The 27086-nt window shown below is 52.2% G+C and overlaps 1 protein-coding gene across 4 annotated transcripts; it reads right to left on the bottom strand.

Annotated features, from left to right (window-relative positions):
- Window positions 1-1014: 1014 nt before the first annotated feature.
- Window positions 1015-26699, bottom strand: SLMAP (sarcolemma associated protein). Of its 4 annotated transcripts, XM_053468984.1 has the most exons (23): window positions 25644-26699; window positions 17411-17558; window positions 17108-17180; window positions 15010-15046; window positions 14357-14419; window positions 13873-13968; window positions 13224-13295; window positions 12272-12412; window positions 11768-11905; window positions 11409-11577; window positions 11275-11325; window positions 10365-10415; window positions 8429-8485; window positions 6500-6580; window positions 6107-6166; window positions 5782-5907; window positions 5517-5591; window positions 4844-5164; window positions 4503-4620; window positions 3990-4161; window positions 3761-3895; window positions 2358-2447; window positions 1015-1317 (listed from the first exon to the last, which is right to left on the bottom strand). In XM_053468984.1, the coding sequence occupies exons 1-22, from the start codon at window positions 25839-25841 to the stop codon at window positions 2364-2366; spliced, it is 2466 nt and encodes an 821-aa protein (XP_053324959.1). In that variant the 5' UTR covers window positions 25842-26699; the 3' UTR covers window positions 1015-1317; window positions 2358-2363. The 4 variants fall into 4 exon arrangements, with proteins under 4 accessions (XP_053324959.1, XP_053324958.1, XP_053324961.1 ...); XM_053468983.1 differs by lacking the exon at window positions 2358-2447; XM_053468986.1 differs by lacking the exon at window positions 11275-11325 and having other exon boundaries at window positions 25644-26698.
- Between the last annotated feature and the right edge of the window lie 387 nt (window positions 26700-27086).

Here is a 27086-nt window from a genome sequence, read left to right as displayed (position 1 = left end):
TTGTTGGCGTTATGTTTTGCGTACAAATTGGGAACACCGTTTAGGCAGAAGAGCCCCATTTCAGACGAGTCTGTCCCTTATAAGAAATTAACCTCCTCCTCCCCAGCCGGACCTCGAGCTCTGCGGCAATGAAAAGCCCCCCAAAATGATTTCCTTTCTGCGCGTCTCCACCTGGAAAGTAAGAAGTAAGAAGTAAGCCGTGACTGCGTTGTAAATAAAGCTGGGACGTGGACCGCGTGGATCGGCGCTAAACGCTATCTTTATTGTACTTTCCCGCTAAATGAACCTTTTTCATAAATAAATAGATTTATAGAAGTCTATAAAAGGATTTTCTGCGGAGTCGCTCGGCTCTGCCTTAAATTCTTAGTTTGTGAATCTTTATGTTCCAATCAAAGCTTAAAGAAATAATCACCGGTTCTCCTCCGAGGATTTAATATACAGAATGAACGTCCGGAGACTTCGATCGGATCCGGAACCCGGAACCAGAACCCAGAACCCGGAACCCGGAACCAGAACCTGGAACCTTCCACCCCCTTCAACCCAAGAAAATAAGAAATCACTTTATAAATGCGATACAATATATTACATTCCGACTGAAAGAAACGAAGAGCGCGAGCTCGCGGGATACAAAGCTGTAGTGTTGTACAGAGACGCACGAAACGTTTGGTGCTGGGAACATACGCCGTGGCAAAGTACAAGACGGACCTCGAAGTCAAACTGTGGACGATAAAAATGGAAAAATAGAGGAGGTCTCCTTAAAACCGCCGGCGTCGCGCGATAAACAGCGAACTCCACGCCAATCACCGCGGGCAAGGGCTTCGTTTGGCAAATGTATCCAAAATCGGCTTTTTTTTTACTTAAATTTTGAGATCTGAGCGTAAAACATCCACCAACCCAAACGGCCAGAAATCATTTGGTACCGAGGAGCTCGTCTGAGGTCACCAGAAAAAAAAAATTATTTCCAATCCCAACCAAAACCAGATTTAAAAATGACATGAAAAATTGCAAGCGACGTTTCCTGACAGCAGAATAAAGTCTCGTATTTATTCCCCGTGGGACACAGACATATATTACAGTTTAAAGCACGCGGCCCTGCGGCGGGGGCCGCTCAGAGCTTCGTGGGTTTGAAGAGGTAAAAAGGAAGATTAAGGATCTGCTTTCGTCTTCTCCAGGGTGCGAGCGCCGCCGGCGTCAATGGAGGACGGCACGCGGCTTCTAGATTGGGGTTCACGGTGCGCCCCTGCTAAGGCCGGGGTACAGCATGACGGAAGTCACGGCCACTAAAGCGGCCACCACGGTCATCCACGGCCACGATCTCTGCAGAAAGAGAGGACACATTGAGGACAGCAGATATTTTGTTATCGTTAGCAGCTACAAAAGGTGGCTACATTCCCGCTATTGCGTTTAAAATGACTTCAAACAAAGGGGGTCTTAAAAAAAAAAAAAAAAAAGATTAAATAGACGGAATATAAATATAAAACCTCAGGTCTGTACAGCACCCTGACAAATAAAAAAAGGTGAAACGCTTAAATATATTTCTGCCCAAAAGGGGCAACACAAAAAAAGAAAAATGAATAAATTCAAAAGGAGGGAGCACAGGAAGAATCTGGTCTGTAATAAGTCTGAGTTACACATAAGCGCCCCCCGTGGCCAACTGCGGGACTGCAAAGAAAAGCAAATGCTGGCTAAAGGTATTCAGGGTAAAGCTGGTCGGACCAAATCACCCCCCTCCGCCCCATTTAGGTCTCGATTTACGATATTTCTGTAAGATATGCACAAAAAAGGGTGTTTTTTAAAAAAAATTCAAAATATATTGAAAGACAGACAGACAGCCAGGCATTTGCAAATCAAGATGAAGACATGTAATCAACAGACTGAAGACAGAGGTTCCGGCTTCAAGAGGGGAGAAGAACCGAAGCTTAGAGAGACCGAGCAGCTCTTCATTTATTATCTGATATGGCGCCACCATATTCCCCAGCGCTGTACAACGCACCCAAAAACGTTGCTTTTCAGATCACAGGAGATTCCGAGCGATCTCTAACCCGAAATCTCAGGATCCGGGAGCGTTCAGAGCCAAGCGCGCTCACGGGTTCCACATCGGGTCACAAACTAAACTAGAGCCGCTGGGTCTATTAAAGCTTCAGTTCCACCCGGCGCCAGCCACCGATGAGACACTCAGACGATGGAGCACATTTATCTGGCAGAGACGGCAGGAGACGAACAGACGTTGGATGTTAGTAATTAGACTGTTACTCGTGTGGGGTCTGATCATGCACTTAGGGGGACGTGGAGGGGACGTGGGGGGGACGTGGAGGGGACGAGAGGACAGACAGACCACACAGGAGCAGCTCCGGTACCTTTCTCTACCACAATAGGCCGAAACACCAATACAGGAGAACCAGGACTACGCCGAAGAGAACGGCTGGGACGGGTAGTGATACGGAAGGCTAAAGAAGGGAAGGGATATCAGAAATCATTCATCTGCTTACAAAAAGAAATCAAAAATTAAATCAAATGATTGGAAACGGGAAGCGGAATTTTAATTTGTGTGATTCGGTGCAGCTCTAGAGAAAACGGGTTAAAAAAGGCACAAATAATTTAAAAAAAATCGGAAGAAAAGAAGGTCATCCAACACTGAGAGCCCCGCGGGAAGCCCCCAAATCTAACACCGAGAGCCCCGCGGGAAGCCCCCAAATCTAACACCAAGAGCCCCGTGGGAAGCCCCCAAATCTAACACCGAGAGCCCCGCGGGAAGCCCCCAAATCTAACACCGAGAGCCCCGCTTCAGATGTTCTCCCCAATTCTGAAAAGTGGATTAAACGGAGTTTTTCTCTTAGTAACGGAACGAGGTGCGGGAAGCAGGCGTTTAAATAAAAAGAGAGAACAGAGGATTGGAGAACCCAAGGAAAGCTCCAGTGAACGCGCAGTAAAGCCGAAGCGACCCCCAAGCCGGTGCCCGGGGGACGCGCTGCCCCCTGTATTATAATATCGCTGTATATCGGGCTGAGAGTTCCCATTGGAGGCTGTGAAGAGCTGACAGTGAACCCCCTGATACACGACCTGGAAACGGCACCTTTCTAAGGTAAGAGATCTGAACCCGTCACACGGGAAAGCGGCAGAGCGTGGAACACGTGTGCGGTGAACGTGTAAACCCGTGATGTGTCCGTGTGAGCCGAAGCCCCACGAGGGGGCAGCAGACGATGTGCCGCTCGTTCATACAGCACGTCGCAGGGAGAGGGGGCCGCTCGCCGCTCCGGGTTATACCCCACATCGCGGACACCATATTCATAACTCGGTCTGATGTAAGGAAGCCTTACCCGGTGCCCGGTTATAATGTGAATCTCCGGGGGTGTCTAATCAGTCTCCCAAACTACACAATCTTTGGTTGCGCATGCATTTACACACCGCTTCACATAAAATAATGATACAAAAACACAGTGCAAGCCCATGGTAGCCGCAGACCTTCAGCATCCAAACATACAACAAGTGGACGCCGCGCGCAGTAAAGTCTGTCTGAAGCCGGCGGGACAAAGATATCTGCCCCGTCTGGAGAGGGTCCTTAAAGGTATCTTTGAGGTCTTCACCAGTGGACAACGTCCAGCTGACACTGGAGACAAGCCGGCGGGAGCGAGGCGCGCACACAAGCCGCCGGGAGCGAGGCGCGCGCACACAAACCGCCGGGAGCGAGGCGCGCGCACACAAACCGCCGGGAGCGAGGCACGCACACACAAACCGCCGGGAGCGAGGCGCAGACACTTACGTTCTTTCCTTTGTCCTGCAGCATCTTCAGGCTTTCTTTGCTCAGCTTCAGCTCCTCCGCCAGCGTCTGCTTTTCTTGCTCAGCCTTTTCAAACGTCACCTTGAGCTCCGACAGCTTGGCCTGCGTGTCGTCAAACTGGAAACACAAAAAGTGACAAACAGAAGACTCGATGCACCTCGGCCGAGAGCGACGGACGCGCACGATAAAGAAACCGCCGCCGCGGACTCACCTCCCGCTGCACGCCGAGGACCCGCTTCTCCGCCTCTTTAAGCTGAGACTTCAGGCTCGCCGCCTCCCGCTGGTTCTGCTCTTTCAAGGAGCCCACCTGGCTTTCCAGCTCTTTGCGGGTGGTCTGCAAGACGCTGATGTCGCCGGTCAGGTCCAGGGATTGTTTCCGAGAGCTGAAACGAAACACGCAGAGCGCATTAGGACATCCGAACCCGCGGTCACCGGCAACCGCTCGGCATAAATCCGAACCCGCGGTCACCGGCAAACGCTCGGCATTAATCCGAACCCACGGTCACCGGCAACCGCTCGGCATTAATCCGAACCCACGGTCACCGGCAACCGCTCGGCATTAATCCGAACCCACAGTCGCCGGCAGCCGCTCGGTATTAATGCGAACCCATGGTCACTTAACCCTTTGTTTATGACAGTTTGACTTCTGGCGGCCCCAACCCCAATATCCTTAGATTACTGCCCACCAGCGTCTACAGGGTAGCGAGATGGGGGGGGCGCTCACCTGTGAAGCTCCAGCTCTATCCTCTGACACTCCTCACTCAGCTGACCGTTCTCCTTTTGCAGAGAGAGGCATTCGGCTTCCAGGGAACGGACGTTCTGTCTGAGAGTCTCCAGTTCGGCTGCAGAAAGAGACGGATATTTCAATGTCTGCCTCGCACCCGGAGCCCGGTCTCCATATCACTTTGGGCCGGCAGGAGCAGTAGGAGACGGGGACCCCACGATGAAGCGGGTCATGCTTTAATTACTGGGATTATGAACAGGGTGCAGTTGTCATAGCGACCTATCGCACGCTGTGTTCCAGAATCGTTCTGACATGACACGGTTACAGGAGGTCCTACGCACCTCGCCACTGAGCAGATTCGTGCCTCTGCCGCTCTTCATGCTCCTCACGCTGAGCCTGGAAGTTGGCCTGCAGGTCGACGATCTCCTTCTCGTAGCGCGAGGCGGTTTTTCTCCAGTGTTCGAGCTCGAATCGCACCTCCTGCAGCTCTCCCTGGAGCTCGGCGATGTCCCCGTCCCGCTCGGTGGCCACCTGTTCAGAAACGTGCTTGAGAATGGCGATCTCCTCCTGCGCGTTCATGAGCTCCTCCCGCGCGTTGGAAATCTCGCTCTCCTTCTCTTCTCGTAAGATCTCGATTTCGTCTTGTAATCTGTGCAGCTGAGCTAAAAAAAAAAAAAAGACAGAAAACGCAGCAATGAAACGAGAGCTCTGCAGCAGCCATTTCTATCGGATTCATCGGTGAACGAGAAGAGAGGGACTGCCTTCTCTCCACAACTCTATAAAGATTCTTATACTCTTAATAAAACTCAACAGGGGAACGAGAGGAGAGTGAGAGGGGGCGAGCGAACGAGAGGAGAGTGAGAGGGGGCGAGCGAACGAGAGGAGAGTGAGAGGGGGCGAGCGAACGAGAGGAGAGTGAGAGGGGGCGAGCGAACGAGAGGAGAGTGAGAGGGGGCGAGCGAACGAGAAGAGAGAGGGGGCGAGAGGAGAGAGGGCGAAGGAATGAAGAGATACCTTGGAGTTGCTGGATTTGCTTGCTCGATTCCTCTGCCTGCAATCTGCTCGACTTTCTCTCGTCTTCGAGAAGAGCTGCAAAAACACACAGAGCAGATTACCCGCCGGCCGCCATATCCACACACGCAGCGATACGCTCGCCTAGGGGGCCCCTTACAGGCACCGTGCCCTGCGGCCCCTTACAGGCACTGGGCCGAGTTCTGGACAGGGATCCGTGCCTTTAAAAGTTTGCCACCCACATTTGATTCCTTTTCTCGGAGGTTACCTTGCAGCTCCAGACACTTCTGCCGGCTGCTCTTGGCCAGCTCCTGGGCTTCGGCCAACTCCCTGCGCAGCTGCTGGATCTCCTGCTTCGGCTCGTTCGGCCCGGACTGGGTGTGAAGCAACTCATCTACGGGGCACAAAGCAAGAGGGGGCTTTATAGACGCGCCGGATATTACTGGGGGGCCGCCGGATATTATTACTGGGGGGCCGCCGGATATTATTACTGGGGGGCCGCCGGATATTATTACGCTAAACACGTCGTCTGATAATAAACGGAGTGGCAGATGAGAAGCAGGAGGACAGAAATTGGACAAAGATGAGATCACCTTTTAATTTCGTGACTCTGGGGATCTGCTCGTTAAGGTCCTGCTCGTCCATTTGGCCGTCTGTGATAAGAAAAGAAACGTTAGTGAATTTCCTAAACCACATTAATCAACATTAAAAGCACAAGAACAACCTAAACGCAGAAATCCTAATCCTAGCACCTGCCGGCAGATCGCCCGTTTCTCCTGCTGTGAAGACTCAAACCTTAAATCAGTCGTTGGTCTCGTCTAAGATTCAGGAGCCGTATGTCTATCCCATGCATGTTCAATACCCTCACTGTATTACCCTCTACCACCTCTGCTGGGAGGCTGCTCCACTTATCTACCACCCTCTCAGTGGGCCGCCACTATGTCAAAGTACCCCAAGTTCGGAGAGTCCTGTAGAACTGATGATACCTGTAGCTTCGTCGCTGCTCCTCTCTTTGCTGGGGCTCAAGGTGTCGGAGAGATCCGAGTCTTTCGCTTCTGCCAAACTATCTACAAAGACAAAGAAGAAGAAGATCGTAACCAGCAGCCTCCTTCCCCCTCTTTATTACCGCGACATGATGAGCAGATTATTATATAGCGTTCTATATAGCGCCGTCGTATGCTGTAGCGCTGTGCTAGGATCGAGGGATAACAAAGCAGATTGGGGATGAATGGCGGCGGCTGCCTGTCGGCGGCTCGGGTTTCACCACTTGTTCGGGGCTCTTAAAGAGTTATTTTTACCAACGCCGGGTCCCGGGGGATAAATACAATCACGCCGGGGCGGAAAGGCAATACCCGGCCGATTACGTCATAGTTTGGGGGTTCTCAACATTCTTTGCCAAATAAGGGCTGGTACTGAGCGCGGCGCGTTTAATGCCGGCAACAGCTGCCCCGAGGCAGGGCTCCGCGCGGCGCACGCACAACGGAAGCTTCCAGAACACACAGATCTGCATCCGACAAACACGGGGTCCGTCCGTCTGTCCGTGAACTGAGGGGGGCGAAGGGGCAGGTGGGACGTGGCCTGAGGCTTGGGGATATTCTATGGTGACTCCCAACCAGGTGATCGATCACCAGAACAATCTACATCACTTGTGCCCTGGCTGGATTCTTTCTAAGCTTTAGGAGAACCCGTCGGGGTAATTACACCTGGGTTATAGGAGCAGTTTCTCGGCTGGGGGTCCCAGAGCGAGGTTTGCTGCCCATTCCTTGACTCTAAGTGTCTGACGCGCGGAGAGAATCGGCTGCCCCTCGGCACTCGCCGGTCCTCATTTTGTATGAAATAATTGATCTACATTTAGCCAGAATTATGGAAAATCAGCTTTTACAATGAAATTAATGAATTTGCCCAAATAAATGAACTTTTACTGGAAAAAAGGAGGAATTTCCCCAACCTTAACAGCCTCGCTGCTGCCCTCAATGACCCGCCGAGTGTGCGTGTTATCAGCTGGCATGGGGGGGGCTTATCTCGGACCCCCGTTATCAGCGGCAGTCACAATGCTCGGCTCAGTACCGTGTTTGGGCAAAACAGGACAATCACTCCAGAGCGGGTAGTTGTTACAGAGGAGGTACAGACAGCGTCACAGGGATTATTAACCGTCTGCATGCCGGCAAAAACACAGCAAACCGGATTTTCTCTTCTTCTCCAAGGTTAGAAATCTTGGATAACGAGAGCGCGGGGCGCAGCGAGAGAGAGGGGTTTAGAGAGAGAGAGCGCAGGGCGCAGCGAGAGAGCGGGGTTTAGAGAGAGAGCGCGGGGCGGCACTGACGCTCCCTGCAGTAACAGCGGAATAAAGCCCCCCCGCATCTGGTTCCATAAACTGTGGCCGGTCATTTCTTTACTACCCCTGCAAAGTGTGGGGCAATCCAAATTTAGAACGTCGCCCCAGAAAAGCTACGCTTTACACAATATTTCTATTTACTGATGAGATTATAAAAAAAGATACCACTCAAGACCCCCGAGATACATGAAGACGGCCGGGGGGGGTCAGAAACATTGGCAGAATTTACAAAACCGACAGGAGGTTTTATCCTCAAAGAAAAACAGTTTTCTGGGATGTAAAATGAATAATTATACTAATTATAATAATAATAATAATAGAAATAATCACGGAGACCCTCTGGGTCTCCTCGCTGTTTGAGGACCCCTCTGACCTCGGGATAAGCGTTCCGGATACAAAGTTACCGGCCCCCATGGGCAGAGCACAGATAAGACGATACAATTAAGAGAAAAAAGAAACTTGCTGGCGTTCTGCATTTACGGTGCCCCCCCCACCCACACACGTTAAGCCCCCCCCCCACGTGTTAAGCCCCCCCACGTGTTAAGCCCCCCGGTCCCAGGCGCCCCCGCAGCTCCCGTACCTTTCAGACGTCGCGTTTCATGCCGCGTCCCGGTCAGCTCGGCGTCTATCAGCTTATCTGCCAAAGAGAAGAAACGTCTCCTTACTCTGGGACGGGAGAGCATTCCATGCCCTTTTATAACGCGCGGAGCCCACCCCCTGCCAGCACCGGAGGGGGGCGGGACTCAACTCGAGGGGTTAACGGCACCGGACCCACAGAGGGGGCCAAAACAACTCAAAGCATTACCCTTTACATCCCCCTAAAACAAGACGCAGGACAGAAAGCAGCATTTAGAGGATAAGACCCAAGTTGTATGAGGTTACGAGAAGGAGTTACTTTAACGCTATCCGGAGAGGTTTCACTGCGGCACTCAACGGGTTAAACGCTCAAAACAAAAGGATTTGGCTGCTTTCCTCTGATTCTGCATGAAACAGACAGTTCCATTAATGGTCAAAAATGCAAGCGCCCGCCGGAGACTCTGCGTTTGGAGACTTTTCTGCTTAATGGAGGGTTTGTGAAAACTGCCCCAAAGGGCAAATACAAGACCGGGGAGGAAGAAGAGAAGTGCTCCTGCTTTCCGATCCATTTAACCAACAATTAAACACAAACTACACACCGTGGTCTGAGAAAGCACGGCTCAAAATACTGTACCTATCGCGGCACTTTATTAGCCTCTACCTCTTCTGCTGGGAAGCTGCTCCACTAATCTACTACCCTGTCAATAAAGCTAAGTTTCTGACCGTTTAGTTTTAAATTCAGACCGTCTATGTGTGGAGCTGTTGCCAGCAGTAGTTTATCGCGTCTCCGGTTGCTGATGGGCGCCGCTGATAATGGAAATTCTATTGCAGTTAATACAATGGATCGGGGACCGGCTGGGAGAGGCCGGGAATTCCTCCCCGCTAAACAAGATCTGAGCAGCAAATCGGAAGCCCCCGCCAGACAGAGCGAAAGTACGGAGCGACCCAGCACACCATTTATCGATTTGTATTAAAAAATGAAGATTTGCTGTAACGTGAAGCACGATGGAGGCAGACGGTGCCCCAAAGACCAAGCTGCCCCCCTTTAACTGGAACGTCAGAAGCCCCTCGGGGTCGCGTTTCCTTCGTTCATTTGCTGTTTCCAATAGGAACAGTGAAATACAACACCACGGCCGCTGCGGTGGCTATTAATACACGCGTTGGCGTTCTCCATTAACGCCTCTCCAACCCCCGGCCCTGTTAACAGCTTCAGGATTGTAGCGGATTCCTGCGAGAAGGAGCCGGGTCACATACCCAGCGTGCGGGGCAGATGGCGAGGGGGACCGAGTATGAACGCGTGAGACATCCCAGGGATTAACAGCGGCACAAATAGCAGAGTGACTGACGAGGTCACGCAGCCAATTAATGGTTAGAAAAGAGAACGGCTTCACCCGACAGACCCCCACACTGAGCAAAAGGGGTACGAGGGGCTGTCAATCAGGGCAAGGGGTCCAGAGTTAGTTACGCAACATTACACTGTGTTACAGAGGGGGACATTGAATCGTGTATGAACGAATATGCGTGATTGAGGGAATGAATGAGTATATGTGAATGATTAGCATCTGGGAATTAATGAGTATATGGAAGAGTGAATGAATGTTAGTGAATGAGTAAATCAATGAATGTGTGTGTGATAGCATGAATGTGGTACAGGGAGGCTGTGATGTGTAGACCCCATACTGCTGGCAGTATTAATACACAAGGGGGCAGCAGCAAGCCAGGTTTCAGCATGTATTGGCTGCTTGTGCATGATAGGAGTCTGATTGCTGTATTAAATATATATACGATTGCTAACAGCAACCACACTCCTATCATGCCCAGGTATACATGTACTGTTGCCTGGGTATGACGTACGAAGGCCGCATGCATCACCCCTTCCAACGTGTAAGATTGTAATCCCGTCATATTCCCCCAAATACCAGGAAGGCTGTAAGACATACCTTTTTCAGAACTGCCGTTGATTTCGGGTATGAAGTCATCAACTTGAATGCCTAAGATTATAAAAGATTATTATTGCCCAATAAAGCGAAGCGTAACTGAAAGTGGTTTCGTGCCTCCGTTCCACTTTCACGCAGTCCTGTCTATCGACGGGTTAAACGTCCAGAAATCCCGATGTTTCTAACAAATTAAGTTTAAAAGGAAAAAACAAACAGTGCCATCTAGTGGCCGGCTGGTGCAATGCCCAGATCCACAGCGAGCAAGGAGTTAATGAACGTGTGCTATGTGTTACACGCGTGACCCCTGCAGCTCAGAAACATGTCATTCACTGTTGGATACTTCTAGGTTACACGCGTGACCCCTGCAGCTCAGACACGCATGTCACTCGCTGTCACCGTGTAGCATATACATCTGGCAGCATTTCTATTCTGACGAACGGATGTTACCGGCCCGGCTCCGGCGCATCCGTCGGGGGCATTTATACCGGCTCTGCATCAAACATTATAATACCGCCTTTATCTTTTACGCTTCACGCGAGGACATCAATCCATTCTTCCCTGTATTATTCTGCAATTTCACTCCTTTCTATCGAAATGCCAACCCCTCCTGGCCGCCCGCTCGTCCATCCGAGAACACCGGAGCTGCCGCTTCTCTCCCCGTTCCAAGGGGTAGAGAGCTGGGCTATCAGAGGACAATGTTACTCAAGTCACCGTGCGGTCCGGTGGAGGAGGGGGAGAGGACAGAGAGGGGTGAGGAGTACACCATGCGGCATACCCCTAATATAGAGAGATAATGCATAACCAAAAAAAGACTATTCCAGGATAAATAATACAGAGTGCCGGGGTCACCAGGGCCCGTGGCATGCTCCGTCCTGCCTCGGGCACCGACCGCTAGCTATACATGGACACTTACCCAAGCTGCTGCGCTCCTTAAGCGTTTTCTCTTGAAGGTGCTCTAACCGTACTGCAAGCAGAATTCCAAAAATAAAAAAAACTTGCCAAACGAAAAAGAACGCGCTGCGGAGCGACGGGCGGCGCGGGGCTCACCTTGTAAGGCGGACAGACGTTCGTTCGTGAAGTCGTTGTCTGCTTGCAGGGCCTCGATCTTCGCTTGAAGTTCCTGCTCCTTCTCCTCCATCTCCTCGATTTTATGCTGAAGATCCTTCTTTTCGGCCAGGCCCTTCTGCTGGATTTCGTCTTGTCGGCCTTCAGCCGCCTGCGGACAGAGGACCGGGTCGTGACGCGTTCATTCAATCAACGGAACCGCCAAAGGCAACCGTTCGCACCGCCGACTCGGTACGTTCCAAAGCCGCGATTATAAACTGCCCTAACACACCATTTAGCGATCCAGTACCTAAAGTAACGGTAACGCTCCGGGGTCTACACGGTTATCTCAGCCCCTCTACCTTTAGTTTATCGGCGAGATCCTTCATTTCGTTCACGGCTCCGTTGTACTTGTTGGCGAGTTCTCGGAGTTCTTCTTGAGTTCGCTCATTCATCTCCTTGAGGTGGGTACATTCATCCTCCGTGTTACTTAAGCTTCTCTAAGATGGGAAGGAGGAGAGAGGAGAGTCAGGTCGTTATTTGTGGGACTGGCAGCGGATACGTTTGTGTTTGGAGTTTGTAGAATAGTCCTCAACGAGAAGGACAGGCGTAGGAAGGCCGCAGAAGAGAGCAATCGTCTCCTGCAGACGGACTATTTTCTCATTCCCTCGCGTGAACATTTTATCGATTTATCCAAAAAAAACATGTACTGAGGTGAAAAAAGGCCATCTACGGACCCCATCAGACAGAGGCCTTAGAGGTGGGGGCGACTTCCAGACCATATATCGGTATTTATGGTTTGGACGCCGCTGAAACCCAAGGCTTGACCGCAATCTCACAGCCTGCATCACCGTCTCGCTCGTTACCTCCACTTCCGACAGCTTCCGGACCACCTCGATTTTCTCCTGAAGAACCCGCCTCAGGGACTCTTTGGCTGTGGTCTCGTACTTGTGTTTGTCCTCTTGCAGAGCAATCAACTCTTTCCGAATGCCGTCGTCCGTCTGACTCTGCAACGAAGCGGGAAGAGAGGGGGAGAGTTAAATAAAATCCTGCGGAATCTCCGGCCCCCGGGCCAGAAATAACCCCCCCCAGAGCGATCTCTGCCCGTTCCAGGTCACGGTGCAAAACACGACGAACAAGACCGTGAGCCGAATATCCCGACCAGACGTTATCATCGCGCTCGTAAAGTTCAAATGTTTTAACGAAGGGACCCGGGACACAAAGTACCGGCCCCCCGGCCCCCGACTCTCACTTTCAGTAGGTGTTATGCAGTAACGAGCTCTTTAAAAGCAGCTTGGAAATGACCAGGATTTGCTTTTAATTCTATTGATAATTCTGCGTACTTCAAATAAGAGGATTATTCAGAGCCGGCAGGCATTTTCTTAACCCTTTAGTGGGAAGTAAAACAACAAATTCCCCGTTTGCTCCAATAACCGAAGCGTCTGAGCCCAAGCGACGCCCCGTCAGTGCGATGTGCTGTCCGCACGCGGGATAACCCCAACATCTTTATACAAAGTCAATCCGTCCGACAATCAGAGGGCGCGTTTGGGGATTAAGAATAAATAAATAAATAAAAGCACAGGGGGAACAAGTTCCGGGTATCCGAGGCTCAGGCTGATCACTGTACCTACGAGGAGATCCTGAAAGCCTGCACTGTGTGAAGCCTAACTTTCACAGAACAAACCTATGTTATAATAAACCGATCCACGGGATAATAAGCCCCCCGGGGGAGGGGAGTAGGGTAAGAGGAACATTTTCTTCCATAAGATTTTCGGGGGCTGACAGCCCCAGAAATAACCCAGGACAGGCCGTGCGTACCTTAGAATACGCTTGCAGCTGGTTTCCCATGACTTCTAACCTCGACAGCAGCCGGTCCTCATCTATTAGAGCCTGCAAAGCAATAAAACATTTAGCAAAACACAGAAAAGAAATACTAACCGTGCCGGGTACTAAATATAATAATAATAATAATAATAATAATAATAAATACTACACTAACACGAAATGGATCAGAAATCCAGCGCAGACAGGGTTAATGTTGGAAAAGACCCCTGGGTTCCAATGACCCTTTATCACTCCCATCACTCCCGTGTTCCAATGGCCCTTTATCACTCCCATCACTCCCGTGTTCCAATGGCCCTTTATCACTCCCGTGTTCCAATGGCCCTTTATCACTCCCATCACTCCCGTGTTCCAATGGCCCTTTATCACTCCCATCACTCCTGTGTTCACTGATCAGAGTTTAAGTTTAAAAAGGCTAATTGATGGTTAGAAAACCCTTTTTGCAATTATGCTACTGCCATAAATTTCCGTGTTTTCCATAAAACCAGCTCAGTGACCCCAAACTTTTGGACGACGGGGTGTTCTTTATTGGCGGCTTTTCCCATAATTTCAGGATATGAAGGAAGAAAGCGAACGTGGAAGAATTGCCCCCGGCGAACGTTTTGGGGGCAGATTTTTGATGTACCTGCCAGCTGGTGTCGGAGGCCTCCTGCGTGTTGGCTAGCAGCCTCTGAAGTGTGGCCAGTTTCTGTTCCAACATCTGTTCTCGATGTAAGGCCTCCTGAAAAAGAGAAAAAAAGATGGAAAGTCAGAATAAAATTTACCCGCAAGGCAGCGACATCGCGTCGGCGGGCAGAACGCGAAAAGATTTCATTCCGGGAAGTTTTATGGAAATTCTGCGATTACATGTAATAATATAATAATTCACACTTTTTAGCCATTAACGTGTTTTAGGCGATAACGCGTTACGTTGTTACAATTTCACGTGAAAAATTCAGAGAAAGATTCGGAGAAATTTATCAAAGTCTGCGAGCAGCGTAACACAATAACGGGTTTTTCTGTACTGCGCCACTGCCAAAGGCTGCGTTATTCGTTATACAGCCGGCCGCACAGAAATACCGCGTAATAAACAGCCGGCGCGAGGCGACGCGATGAGGAAAGCGCGTTACCTGCAGATACTGGGAGAGTTGGAAGAGTTCCTGAGAGTACATACTGGGAGTGTGAGCAGCAACCTGCGCAGGGATACAAGAACGCTTCGTTATTCCACCACTACCTCCCCAGCAATGCATCATGGGAGCTGTAGTTCACAAACCGCCGGAGAGCTTCCTGCTAACACTTGGATGTGATCAGTACAGGGTAATAAATACACAGCACAAGGGGCGATCTAACGGTGGGGAGGAATAAGGCGGCCCAAATCAAACACCATTAAAACCTTTTTATTTTGCCAGCACGATGCTCTGTAAAAAAAAAAAAAAAAAAAAAAAAAAAAAAACTGGCATCGGGCCAGGGAAAGAAATGAAAGCTTTTCCCGGGACGGAGCGAGGAGTCACTGGAGGTAAAGGAAAAACACGGCTCGGGGTGACGGGGGGTAAACGGGCCAAATCTCACCCCACATATTAAAAAAAGACACCGGGCAGCAGCGACAGGGGCAAGAAACCGTGTTTTTGGCAAAAAAAAAAAAAAGGCGTCGGGTTACAGAATCTTTCCGATCGTTAAGTATAGAGGTTCCGCTCCGTGCCGACACCTGACATCACAAACGAGCGGCCGATTGCGACCCCCCGGTGACATCACAGAGGAACACAATGACAGCGTCGGCACTCACCTTGTCCACGGGGCTGGGCAGCGAGGTCTGGATGACGCTGGAAAAGAAGAAAGGAAAAGTTTCACGCAGAGTTCGTGGCGGCGACGGCTCTGGAAATATTTAACCGGATCTGCTGGAGCGTCGCGGGTTAACCCTCGCAGGGAGCGCCGCAGGTTAACCCTCGCAGGGAGAGACGTTCACTCGGCCCCTGAACTCTCGCCTCCTCTTTTTTTTTTTTCGTTACAACTTTGTTCCACCTTTCTGTCCGCAAACACAGAGCCACGGAACTGGAGCGCCAAGAGTGCATTAACTAGTTACCTCCCAGCACTAGTTGGCGAACGCGCAGCTTAACCAGCTCGGTGATCGGGGGAGGGGGGACGCCGTCGCTCGGCGTGTTATGGACGCTCGCGGCCGTCCGGCGTGTCTCCGCTCGCTCCTCGTTATGTAACAGAGTTTGTGGTTTTCTGTTGTGACACCGGAATTAACCGGATTTCTTTTAGGACCAAGTTAACTCTTTCAGAGCCGCGCGATGTCAAACGGGAAATTAGAATATAACAAAGATGGATATAAAGGGGAGGGGGTCGGAGCACAGCGAACACTGCTGGCGGGGGGGGGATTGGAGTGTGGTGGACGCTGTCGGTGGGGGGGTGCGCCACGGGCGGGGGGGGGTGTTCAGTCGAAGTGCGGCGCGCGGTTTCAGAACACAATTCTCAGAATCCGACGCTGGCCTCACATCCAGGGGTATTTCCTCCCCAGGCACCCTGAATATATTTTATAGTTCGAATCATTCAGGCGACAGACCTGAGCCGATAATCTGATTTTAGCAATTCTCACAAATCCACAGATTTCTCAGCTTGTGACCAAGACCGGACCGGATCCACTAAACCGCCCATTAACCCCAAACACTAATGGGTTAACCCGGCGGTCTCTGCCTGCCTGATGCCCCCCATACACAGCAATGACTATACACCCAGGCGTAAGCGGCACGTCGCGCACCCCCGCTCCGGGGAACGTTTAGTTGACGGCCACCGATGGATTGTGGGGATTAGAGTTGGAAGCAGCCTTACTGCCAGACGCCCCTCGCTATAACACGGCCGTCCATACGCTGTAACGGAGCCCCACTGCGCACGCACGGCTATCCCAGCGATTAACAACAACCGCATATACACACACTACACACTATACACACACACACTATACACACACACACACACACACACACACACTACACACACTGCCGATGGGGTGAAGGTCACTTAGCTGGCGCCGGGGTTTAGTTATTCGCAGCGAGATTAGGATCAGAGCCAACACTTCGGGATAAAACCAAGTCTCATTCATCACAAAGGTCGCAGAAAATCAGCAAAACGTCTCATTCTTACCAAAACTATACACAAAAAGCTGCGTTTGTTAAAAGCTTCCATTACAACCCATTTAGCACTACGACACCTATCACTCCTCAGCCGGCGTCACGCCGAGGGATCACTGCGCAGGGGAATTAGGATTATTTATAGATTTATATGTATAGCGCCATCTTATTCCACAGCGCTGTACAACGGGTAAAGCGGACATAAGTACTGCATCCCAAAACAATACAACTAAAGACGAGGAGGGCCTTGGTCAAAGAGCTTACAATCTAGGTATGTTTGAATTAACTCGTTCTCTGCCTCGGTGCTCCGACCTTCCCAGAGCAAAAAAACCATTAAAGCAGAAATCCCGCGGTTACTACCCGTCCTGCACAGCAGAGGGCGCCGGCACCTCGGGGGAGAGAACCCAACCTGCTTGCACCCTAAAGCAATTGTTCTGAAATATCAAATGACTCCATGATTACTTTGGGGCAATTTCAGCGCATTTTAGCATTTAAAAAAAACACAAAAATACTGTTTATGGGACATATTTCTAGAGGAGCGAAGGAGCAGCGGACAGTATCTATCCCCGGCAGCAGAGCTTCACGCTCGGTATCAGTGGGACTAAAGCCGAAATAAGCGGAAATACCAGCGTGGCGTCCGGTGGCAGAACCCGGGGCGCGCAGGGGGGGGCAGTTTTGTGGATCGGCGCACGCGAGCATTTCCCAGCACACACATCTGCATCGCAATAAAGACGAGCGGAAGGTCGGACTTACTCTGAGCGCCGCCGGGTCTCCAGGCCATCGGGTAGGAAGAGCTTTACTGTGGACACTATGCAACCATGGGTCACTGCCAGGGGAGGAAAAAATAAATAAATAAATCAGGCCTTAAACACACAGTCGTGGCTGTAACGGCAGCCGCGCCAAGCTATGCATTTCCCGACCACCACTAGCCCACCCTCGCTCCTTTCATTATCATTATTTAGATGGCACCAACAAACTCCGTGGTGCTGTCAAACTCCACGGCCTTCCAACGCGTTTTCACCCCGTTAAGGTCACGCGAGGGGTTAATGTCCTTACCTTTCCTGGTATTTTCAGTGACGTCTACCCCAAACTGGATGATGTCCCCTGAGAGGATCTCGCAGGGCGGGCTCTCCTCGGACCCCCGGCTCAGTCTCTGGCTGTTTATGAAGGTGCCGTTACTGCTCTTAGTGTCTTGGAGATAGAACTGCGGAAAAAAAGCACAAGGAAGCGTCTTAACGCGGAGTCACCTTCCCCAGGGGCTCCGGGATTAGGGGGTCCCTCAGAGTTCTCCAAAACCCCCCCTAAAGACGAGGGCAGGACTACCCAGCTACGGCGAGCGGCCCCATCCTGGGAACAGCACCAAAAACATCAATAAGAACGTAAGCTCTTGAGCGCAAGGCCCTCGCTATCTTTTATCGCGTGTCACGTTTATCGGCTAAAGCGATCGTCGCGATGAGAAGCCGTGATTTCAACGGATTATTAGAAGGACGCGCGGCGGTTTTGTGAGATGCTCGGCAATCGTAGGGTTAATGGTTTAAAAAGCTTTTCATTTGTTTGTGTGAATTTGGCCCCCCCCCAAAAAAATGTATGCGCAGCGATGGCTCGTCTACTAAATACACAGACGTGAGAGCGGCGACGGCTCCGGTTACCAGAGGGGGGGGTTGGAGGCCAGAGAGCGGCGCTGGGGGTCACATGGAGCAGAACCGGGTCAGGTGTCATTCGAGGACAAACCACAAGAGCGAGAACGGAGAGCGGCCACGGTGCGGGGTAACCGGCAGGGGGGGGGGGGGCACACGCTCGGGCTGAGCAGGGAAAGCTCGTCCGTCACCGGGAGGCAGAAAGCAGAAGAGGCTTGTATCTCGCGTTATACACCGCAGCGGAGACCACCACGCTCAGAGACCACCACTGACAGATATTTTAACGGCGGGGGGGGAGACACTTTAAAGAGATGACAAGCTGTCCATGGCAGGCCCATCACACAAAGCAAGAGCCAAAAATGACCCAAATATTACCGGACTCCACAGAAAGCTCGCGGCTTTATTATCCATTTAGCGGGCAGACGCCTACTTTGCCCCTCAACGGTTAAATGTTTAAGTCGGGGACACAGCAGGGGAGGAAGTCCAGCAGGGGCTCCTGACAGCGGAGAGACGGATGGGGCCGAGGAATTCACACAACAAACAGTCCCTGGAGAGGTTCGCGGGAGGCAGCATTCCAGGCACTGACCCCGGGGGATCCATCGCTAAACGCAGCGCCAGCGGAAGGAAAAATGAAGTCATAGAAACCCAGTAACCTGCCCCACTCCTCTGGGAGGGTCTTACCCCACGGGGGCGGCCAGGGGGGCATCTATCAGAGACCTCCGGAACAGGTGGAATTTAATTGTAAGCTCTACTGTCAAGGAGAGAACCGCCTGCCGAACGAGTGGGTTAAAAAAACATTTAAAGGGGGAAATAACGCGAGCCATTGGGCCACCCAGACCAGTAATTCGGTGCCAAACGCGCGGAAGACCCAGCTGGGCACAAGTGGTGCTCTCCGCATTTAATGCCCCCAAGGCCCGACATTCTGGGGTATATATCGCTGTATTTACATATTAACGCCTTGTGGCCTGGAACAGCGCGAGACACAACGGACTGAAAATTCCTGAAAAGTGCAGAAATATCAGTTTGCAGCATAAAAACCGCAGCCGACATGCGCGACCCCCCCCAGCTGCAAGCGAGCTGCGAATTAATGCAACAAGAACAGCGCATTAAACATTAAAATTTGCCCGGGTTATTTATAGAAATGGCAATAATTAATTAATTAGCCATCGGGAACAAACATTGTTTTTACAGAAAGAACCCCGAATGAGCCGGCGGCAGCCTTCAAGCCGAGTGCCTGCGCAGCCAAGGAGCACCCAACGCAATCCGGCAGCGCACCGCCTACCCCGCCGCACTCTGGACGCAAACACAGATTCTTTAGGGTTCGGCTCAGGCAGGGAACGGCCGCGGGAGACGCATTATTTACTAGTGAGGTCCGGGCCGCCGGCTCGCAGGGACGGGCCACACTCAGCTCTTCATTCATGAGTCATCTCCTGAGTCACGCTGGGCGCAGCTCTCACGGAACGCGGAGAACACGACCCCAAATCACGAGGATTAACACTCAAAGTGCTTCGGTCCATTCGCAACAAGGCAGGTGCCACGGGCCGCTTCGGACCACCGACCCGCAGCTGAACCCCCCGAGCAGAACATAAATCAACAACCCACAGGAAAAAAAAAAAAGTGTCGCCGAAGGGCCGAGAGGCAGGAGATTCCATAAACGTCACCATAACCGATATTTCAGCATTCCTTCCACCGCAAGAGAGCTAAATATACGTTGTGTAATCGTGGCCAACCAATAGGAGCGCTCATTCAGCACGCAGCGACGCCAACCAATAGGAGCGTTCATTCAGCACGCAGCGACGCCAACCAATAGGAGCGTTCATTCAGCACGCATCGACGCCAACCAATAGGAGCGCTCATTCAGCACGCAGCGACGCCAACCAATAGCAGCGTTCATTCAGCACGCAGCGACGCCAACCAATAGGAGCGTTCATTCAGCACGCAGCGACGCCAACCAATAGGAGCGTTCATTCAGCACGCAGCGACGCCAACCAATAGGAGCGTTCATTCAGCACGCAGCGACGCCAACCAATAGGAGCGTTCATTCAGCACTCAGCCACGCCAACCAATAGGAGCGTTCATTCAGCAAGCTGATGTTTTATGTCAGCGGTTTGGTTGTGCTGCGCATGAATGTCCCAACACTGAACCCCCTCCCTGATTGGCTGCTCACCGTTGCACATCTTTGTAACGCGTTTTATGAGCTGCGCAGGAAAAGGGTTTCTAAGAGTTAATAGAAGAGACAGAACTTCACATTTTCTTTTACGGTGTCTCCAGAAATCGGTCATGCGCGGCATTAACTACATCGGCACCGTATGTCGGTAACTTCTGTGTTACTTAAACGCCAAGTTTATTTTTTGGTGAAAGAGCCGCTTTTAGACGTTTAATTGCCTCCGGATCCTGAGTCATCGGATAAGAAACGCTTCCGTGTAAATGTTTAACAAGCAGTAAAGCAAAGGGCATCCGCGTTACGTAACGGAAGAGATGCACCGGCCCGGCTCCACGGCGCAGCCCACCGGGCAACGCACCGCACACTGGCTGGACCCCGCTTAATGCAGTCACACAACATACATGGGGACGTTATTGGGGTTCCCGTGTCCTGGGGGCACACTTTCTAAGACTGAAGTCTAATAATTACAGGCAGTTACAGGATCGCTGCCCCCCCCATCCGACAATCACAGAAATCATAAAGACGTTGCCAAAGTTCTCTCGGTTCAACGAGTTTTTACAGGTTGCTGGAAGGACAGATATGAGTGAAAGTTCATCAAGTCCCTGCAAGTCTCCCGACGAGCGCGTTCTCCCCGACACGCCAAAAAACACGCCATCTTGCATGGAGGACACACATGGAGGACACGCCTCTTATTGCCATGTCGCGGAATTTCATTCGGAAACAGAAGAGCTTGCCGCAGCGGGGTTTTATCGCAAGCAGTCTAGAACTCGGGGGCTGAACCGGTGCCGCAAGCAGGCGACCCGAATACGCATATATAGTGGAAGGATGGTTTGCAAACATACAAGGGTGAGGGGAACATGGCTAACACGCCCAAGGTCATACGTGTGCTGTGTAAAGTTTACTCTGCACGTGAGCCGCACTAACAGGAAACGCTCCGGCGGAAGCCGTCGGGAACCGGCAGGAATTCCAAGTTTATTTAAAGAGTATCCTGGTGGGAAAGCGAGGCCCCCGTTACCTACAACACCGGCCGGGACCCTGCATTCATTAAACCAATAAAGTACCTCGCAGGTAACGAGGCCGGTAACAACACGTCTGCAGCCGGAAACATTTTACCCCGCGGAGCGGACCGGGGGGTTTGCTGGGGTATTAGTGGAGAAGGAAGGGGGTGCCAGCGGAGACACCTTCTCAGAATAAGCAGAATAACAAAACGCGCTTTGAAAACGGATCCGACGGAAGGCGACTCGATACGAAGTAACAGACAAACCTTTACAAAGCTCTCTCAAAATATTTCAGGGCAAAATAAACACCAAGACGAAAAGAAAAAGAAACCGAGCAGATACCCTGCCCCGACCCCCCCGCCGTTCACACCGGGGCGGGTATTTACCCGAAACTGCCAGCCAGGAAACCATGAAGCCAACGAGCGCCGGGGCGGCAAGCGACGGGGGAAATAAATAATGAAAGAGAGTATAATGCGGTCATTTCTGCCCAAATCATTTAGGGCAGAGTATTAATTAATTATTATGAGCTATTATTGTGTTTTCTGGAAGTCATCCTTCTGTCGGCGACGAGCGCAGCTGCCGACCCCGCGTGGCTCGGGATGCTGGGGGTGTCTGGGAGCAGCGATCCGGGGAATCGCCGGGGACATCATTCTGCGAAACGCGGCGTCTGTTCCCCTCTGGCAGATGACAAACTCGGAGGGGGGGGGCAACCCCCCATCAAAATCGACCCCCCCCCCCCCCGTCAGATCACACCCCCCTCCCCACGCGTGCGAGACAATGCTGCTTTATTTTCTGCTCCGCTGGGTTTTTGTACAACAGACTTCTCTAAAAGTCTGGGTCAATGGAGACGGGCGTCTGTAACCCTTTCCACGCCAACAGCTCACAGCACACGGAAGGGTTAAACCTAGATCATACCCCCCCCATCTCTGTACTACTAATAATAATTATATTATTAATATTTAATGCACTTCACCATCTGAAGCGGGACAGGAAAGCCCGGGGGGGGGCTCTCGGGCGGGCGGCAGATGGGGAAGCCCCGCGTAACGAGGCAATCAATCCAATTACACATGGAGGGCACCGAGGGCTTGAATTACTAAGACGCGCTCCAAGGGGTCACACGCGGTCAGGGCAGCTCGGGAGCCTCTCGACAACAAACAAACCGCACCGCAAAGCAGATCTCTCCCCAAACGCAGGGGCAGGAATAAAGTCTTCAACGCTGCCCGGGGTAAACGAGCTCCCAGAATAACGTCTGCCCCCCGAGAGGGCAATTTATTAATAATGGCTTATTAAAGAAAAATGAAGACTCGTCCGCATGTATCGCAGCAGAGACGCGCTACAAACGCTAAACACGCTACACGCTACACATCCTCCATATCCAACACACACAGATTACACCAAGTCGCCAATTTCAATAACTTTATATCATTTAGGAATCAAAACCTTTAGGTTAAAAATGTGCGGCTATATATAAAACAAAGAGGATCCGGACAAAGGGTTAATTATATCTATACGTGCGACTTTATACTATAGACCCATAAATTAATGCGTATATCCAGGAGGCAGAAAGTTTCAGGTACAGCGTAAAGCTCCCTGTCCACGCCGGCCCCTGCTCTGTAAGTTCTCGTTACCCCGAAGCGGCCCTCGGTACGAGGAAGACGGGATTAGAACCCAGGGTGCGGCTGGAACCATTTTAACTCCGCAACTGCCAGCGCAATAAAAACCATATCTTCAGTTTTTATCTAATCCCAGGTTAAAAAAAATGAACCTGGAACCGTTAACCTTTTGAATGCTGGAGCCCTGAGCATTCACACCTCGGACGGACACACTACGGGGTGCGGCGGGTCATTTCTCTATTGCATTGAGAGTTGGCCCCTCGCCGCTGGTGCCGTCCCGGCCCGTGACACCGGGGGGGGGGGTTGGGCACTGCTTGAAATACCGCAGAACGCCCACCCATTCCGACACTGATTGTTACACGATTCTGCCCGTCCGATTTGGTCGATAACGTCACAAGCAAACTGATTCCATGCGCAGCTATAGAGTATTCTATACACTGAAACGCCTTCCCCTAAAGTCGGCTCGCAGCGGGACCAGATCCCCCCCCACAGGGCAGGGCGAGGCACCTACCTTGACCTCTACCCTTCTAGGGGCTGGCTTTAACCACATTTGACATATGCCCCGCCCACTTATACCTGAACACCGCCCAGTTTCACACAGGTGCCACCCATCGCTGCCTATGAAAGTTTTTCTCCTGACTCCTAACTTTATTTTATACTCGTCGTTATAGAACCTTCCGGTCCCCGTCACATAACCCCAAACCAACCACACTCCTAAACGCACAATATTTCTCCGTCGCGTCAGAGAGCCGCTTTTACCGACAACCCACCCACCATCGCCGGCCTCGATCCTCCCAGAACAAACGCCTCGTCCCAAATGCTTCCCGATATTATCAGGACACTCGGCGCTCTCGTTATAATCTCATCTCACCCCCTTAACGGCGGCCGTCTCTCTCGGTGATGTAAACCGTCCTAATCTCTTATTTTATGGAATAAAAACAAATCCACGTAAAAGTTGCTTGCGGCGCGCTGTGTGGGATTCCACGCGGATTGTTACTGCAAGCGAGAAGAAAACTTTCATTAATCTCCCGCAATAACTTTCTTTCTTTGGGCTTTGAATCGTGAATTCTTGTCGATACCAAACCGGGTTCTTACGGAATCCCCATATCGAGAGCACGAGCTCCTGACGTTATCTGCTTGTTTATTGAAACACCAAGCGGGGACTGCACCTCGAACGTCGGAGAGTCCGAGAAGCCGGTAACCCGGGACAACCGGCAAACAATCTGGTTTTAACGGATGTTCCAGCCGCCCTCTGCGTTACTAAACAGAACCAGGGATCCGACGCGGATCCCGAGCAGCCGCTTGCTGGCACGGTAATCCATGCGGCGGTTCGACCTGGTGCCGGGGATGCTGCCGGGGACGCTGCCGGCCCGTCTCTGCCGCTTAACTACTCCGTTTCAGAACGAAACAAAGGAAATCAGGTTCTCTCGCTGGTAGCGCGGCTGTAACCGTAACCAAACCGCTCTCCCCGAGCTTAAAATTCCAGGGCTAATCGGTAAAACCTGCCGCTCGGCTCCGCCGTAACAGCCCGACGCCGGCCGGCAAACTCATCTCTGTCTACCCATCAACAGGACGTCGGAAGAGAGCGAAGCCTACGGAGCCCCCCCTCTAACTACCGGATAATCCCGCGTCCCGCTCAGAGATCGGGGTCGTTACATAAATCACAACGAATAAACTCCAGCCCAGCGAGTGACTTTCTGTCGCGATATCAACGGCACGGTGACGAAATCACAACGACGCAGCCAATCACGTAACAGAGATCTCTCCACACGCAAACCATTTCCTTCCTGCCACTGACAAAGAGACAGCCGGAGTCCCTGCGATCATCGCACTCTCACGAGACAGACACCCTGCAAAGCAGGCAACAAGAGCCAGAAGCCCATCGCAGGACGTCTCGACGAGCTAAATGTCTAATAACCGGATGTCTTAACACGAGACATATAGCGACGAGTTCATACGCCTCCTGGACCCCCGTAGCCCCCGCCGGAGGCTTTCCTCCTCTTATGAGAAGTCACAGACACCGGCGGGTATTTTGGAGCCTCGGTGGGGGACGGGTCCGGTTACCGCGCTGTGGAATTAGAACTGTCCAACCCTTTAGAGAAAAAAAAAAAAATGCATGTTCCATACAAAACACGGATACATGAACTAATTCCTCCCCAAAGCCACCCACGGAGGTTTCACACCCTGCCCCACAGAGCGGTTTATATAAAGCGATCCACGGGCAGGTCTCTCCGTCCTGAAGGCCCCCACACATTCCTGTGGATCTACGGAATCGCCAGCGGGACGGCACTCTGGACTACCGATCTTTGTACCTCGCTACAGAATACGGTGGCGCTATCTTAAACAATAAATAATAACATTGCGGGGGGACGCCGTGACGGACCGCGAAACCATAACGGCGTTCACTAAAAAAATACTCGCTGGGATTCAAATCTGAGTAATAATTCCGAAATAGATCATTATCAGTATTAATTATTAAACGTATGCTAATATATGCTAATTTATGCTATCAGGCAGCGCAAAACTCCAGGAAGCGGCTGCTGTACGGAGCATCTAGACGCGCGGCGGCTGGAGATCGCCCCGTCCCGCTCCTTTAACGCCCTAACCGATGGTATAATAAAAGCCCCCACGGGGTATTTACGACAATGTTAAAGGGTCACAATGACTGGAGGGTGAAGTCGCGTCTTGCTCGGAAGACAGCTGGCGGTGTAAGTCACACCACGACATACATTTCCATTTAAAGGAGATGGTATGGAAGGAACCCCCTGCTGACCCCAGCACATCCAGAGGGCCAACCAGAGGGCCGTGTCGCCTAGACGGAGGGCCACTGAACAGGAAGTACAATTACTTTATCATATGGCGGCAGCTGCCGATTACCTTGCCAGTCTTATGGTCGAACCAAACGAGCGCGTGGTTCCTGGACAGCACCTTGCAGTCAAAGGTGGCATTGTTCTGCGCCGGGCGGCAGCGGGCGACCGAACGGCCGATCTTGACCGGCTCATCCAGGTAGACATGTCGCTCCTGGAACGGGTGCGAATTAGGGCGGCAGGTGAATATCGCCAAGGCTGAAGGCATCTGGGACAGCGTGGGGCGGAGGGTCTCTGCAATCGGGAACGAAGTAACTTGGTCCGGGCCACCCTCTGCCGGACTCGCCAGACCTCAGCAAATTCCGCTGCCGGAGGAATCACCGAATCATAACACGCTGGGGCTCAGTCTGTAAACTACCCTTCCAGTGCCCCAGCCAATGCCCCATACTGGTCCCATAGGACAGTCCACCACTAGCGGCTAAGAGTCCTGGGCCTTCCGTTGTCCAGGCGGGGCACTTTCACTCCATCCTCGGGAACAGTGCAGATAAGAGCTGCCAGCCTGGGAATTGCCCTGCCTGGGGCATAAACTGCCGGTGAGGGGTAAACACTTCCTGTAAACAATGTATTGCCCTCTCTGGTGGGAGCTGATAGATACAGGCCTGTCACATACAGCAGGCTCTTCCTATCCCCATGCCCAGCCCGGGGCAGATGTCCAGCATAGAGGGGGCAGTTGGCTCTGTGCGCCTGCCCCACCTGGGGTGCAGGGGTAAATCTGACAGGTGGCTGATGCAGTCACTGGGCCCTCGGGTGACTGGGAATATCCTAGAGGGCAGGGAACATCCGTAGGACCCCCGGGGGTTCAGTATCACAGAGGCCTTTGGAGGGGGCCAGGCCCGGGGTCACCCCAAAGCAGGAGTTCTGGGGCCCGGCAGCCGGTGACGGGGTTCCGGAGGAGGGTGGCAGAGGCAAAAACTGCACAGCGCGGGGACGGGCTCCTGTATCGCGGGGACTCACGGATCTCGCGCTGGGTCACGGAGTGGACGGGTTATGCCAGTTGGGCCCCACCGAGCTCCCCTGCCTCCCGCGCCGCCATGCTGAATCCGAGCGACCGGCCTCCTGCGTCACCACACCAAGGGGGCGTAACCTGTGTGAAGGCGGGTAGAGTGACGTCGGCGGCGGCCAACCGGTTCTCGAGCCCTTCCTCGCCGCTTCCCCGCCCATTGGAAACTGTCAAAAGAAACAGCCCCAGACTCTAAGGAGGGGGGGGGGGGAGAGGATCGGATCTCACCCCTCCCAGGGCTAAATCAGGGGATCCCACCCCTCCCGGTGCCAAATCAGGGATCTCACCCCTCCTTGGGCAAAATCAGCGGATCCTACCCCTCCCAGTGCCAAATCAGGGGATCCTACCCCTCCCGGGGCTAAATCAGGGGATCCCACCCCTCCCGGGGCTAAATCAGGGGATCCCACCCCTCCCGGGGCCAAATCAGGGATCTCACCCCTCCTTGGGCAAAAT

This window comes from Spea bombifrons, chromosome 6, assembly GCF_027358695.1.
Source record: "Spea bombifrons isolate aSpeBom1 chromosome 6, aSpeBom1.2.pri, whole genome shotgun sequence".
NCBI classification, from domain to species: Eukaryota; Metazoa; Chordata; class Amphibia; order Anura; family Pelobatidae; genus Spea; species Spea bombifrons.
Note: the sequence above shows the minus strand (reverse complement) of the source record. Positions and strands in the feature narration are given on the sequence as shown.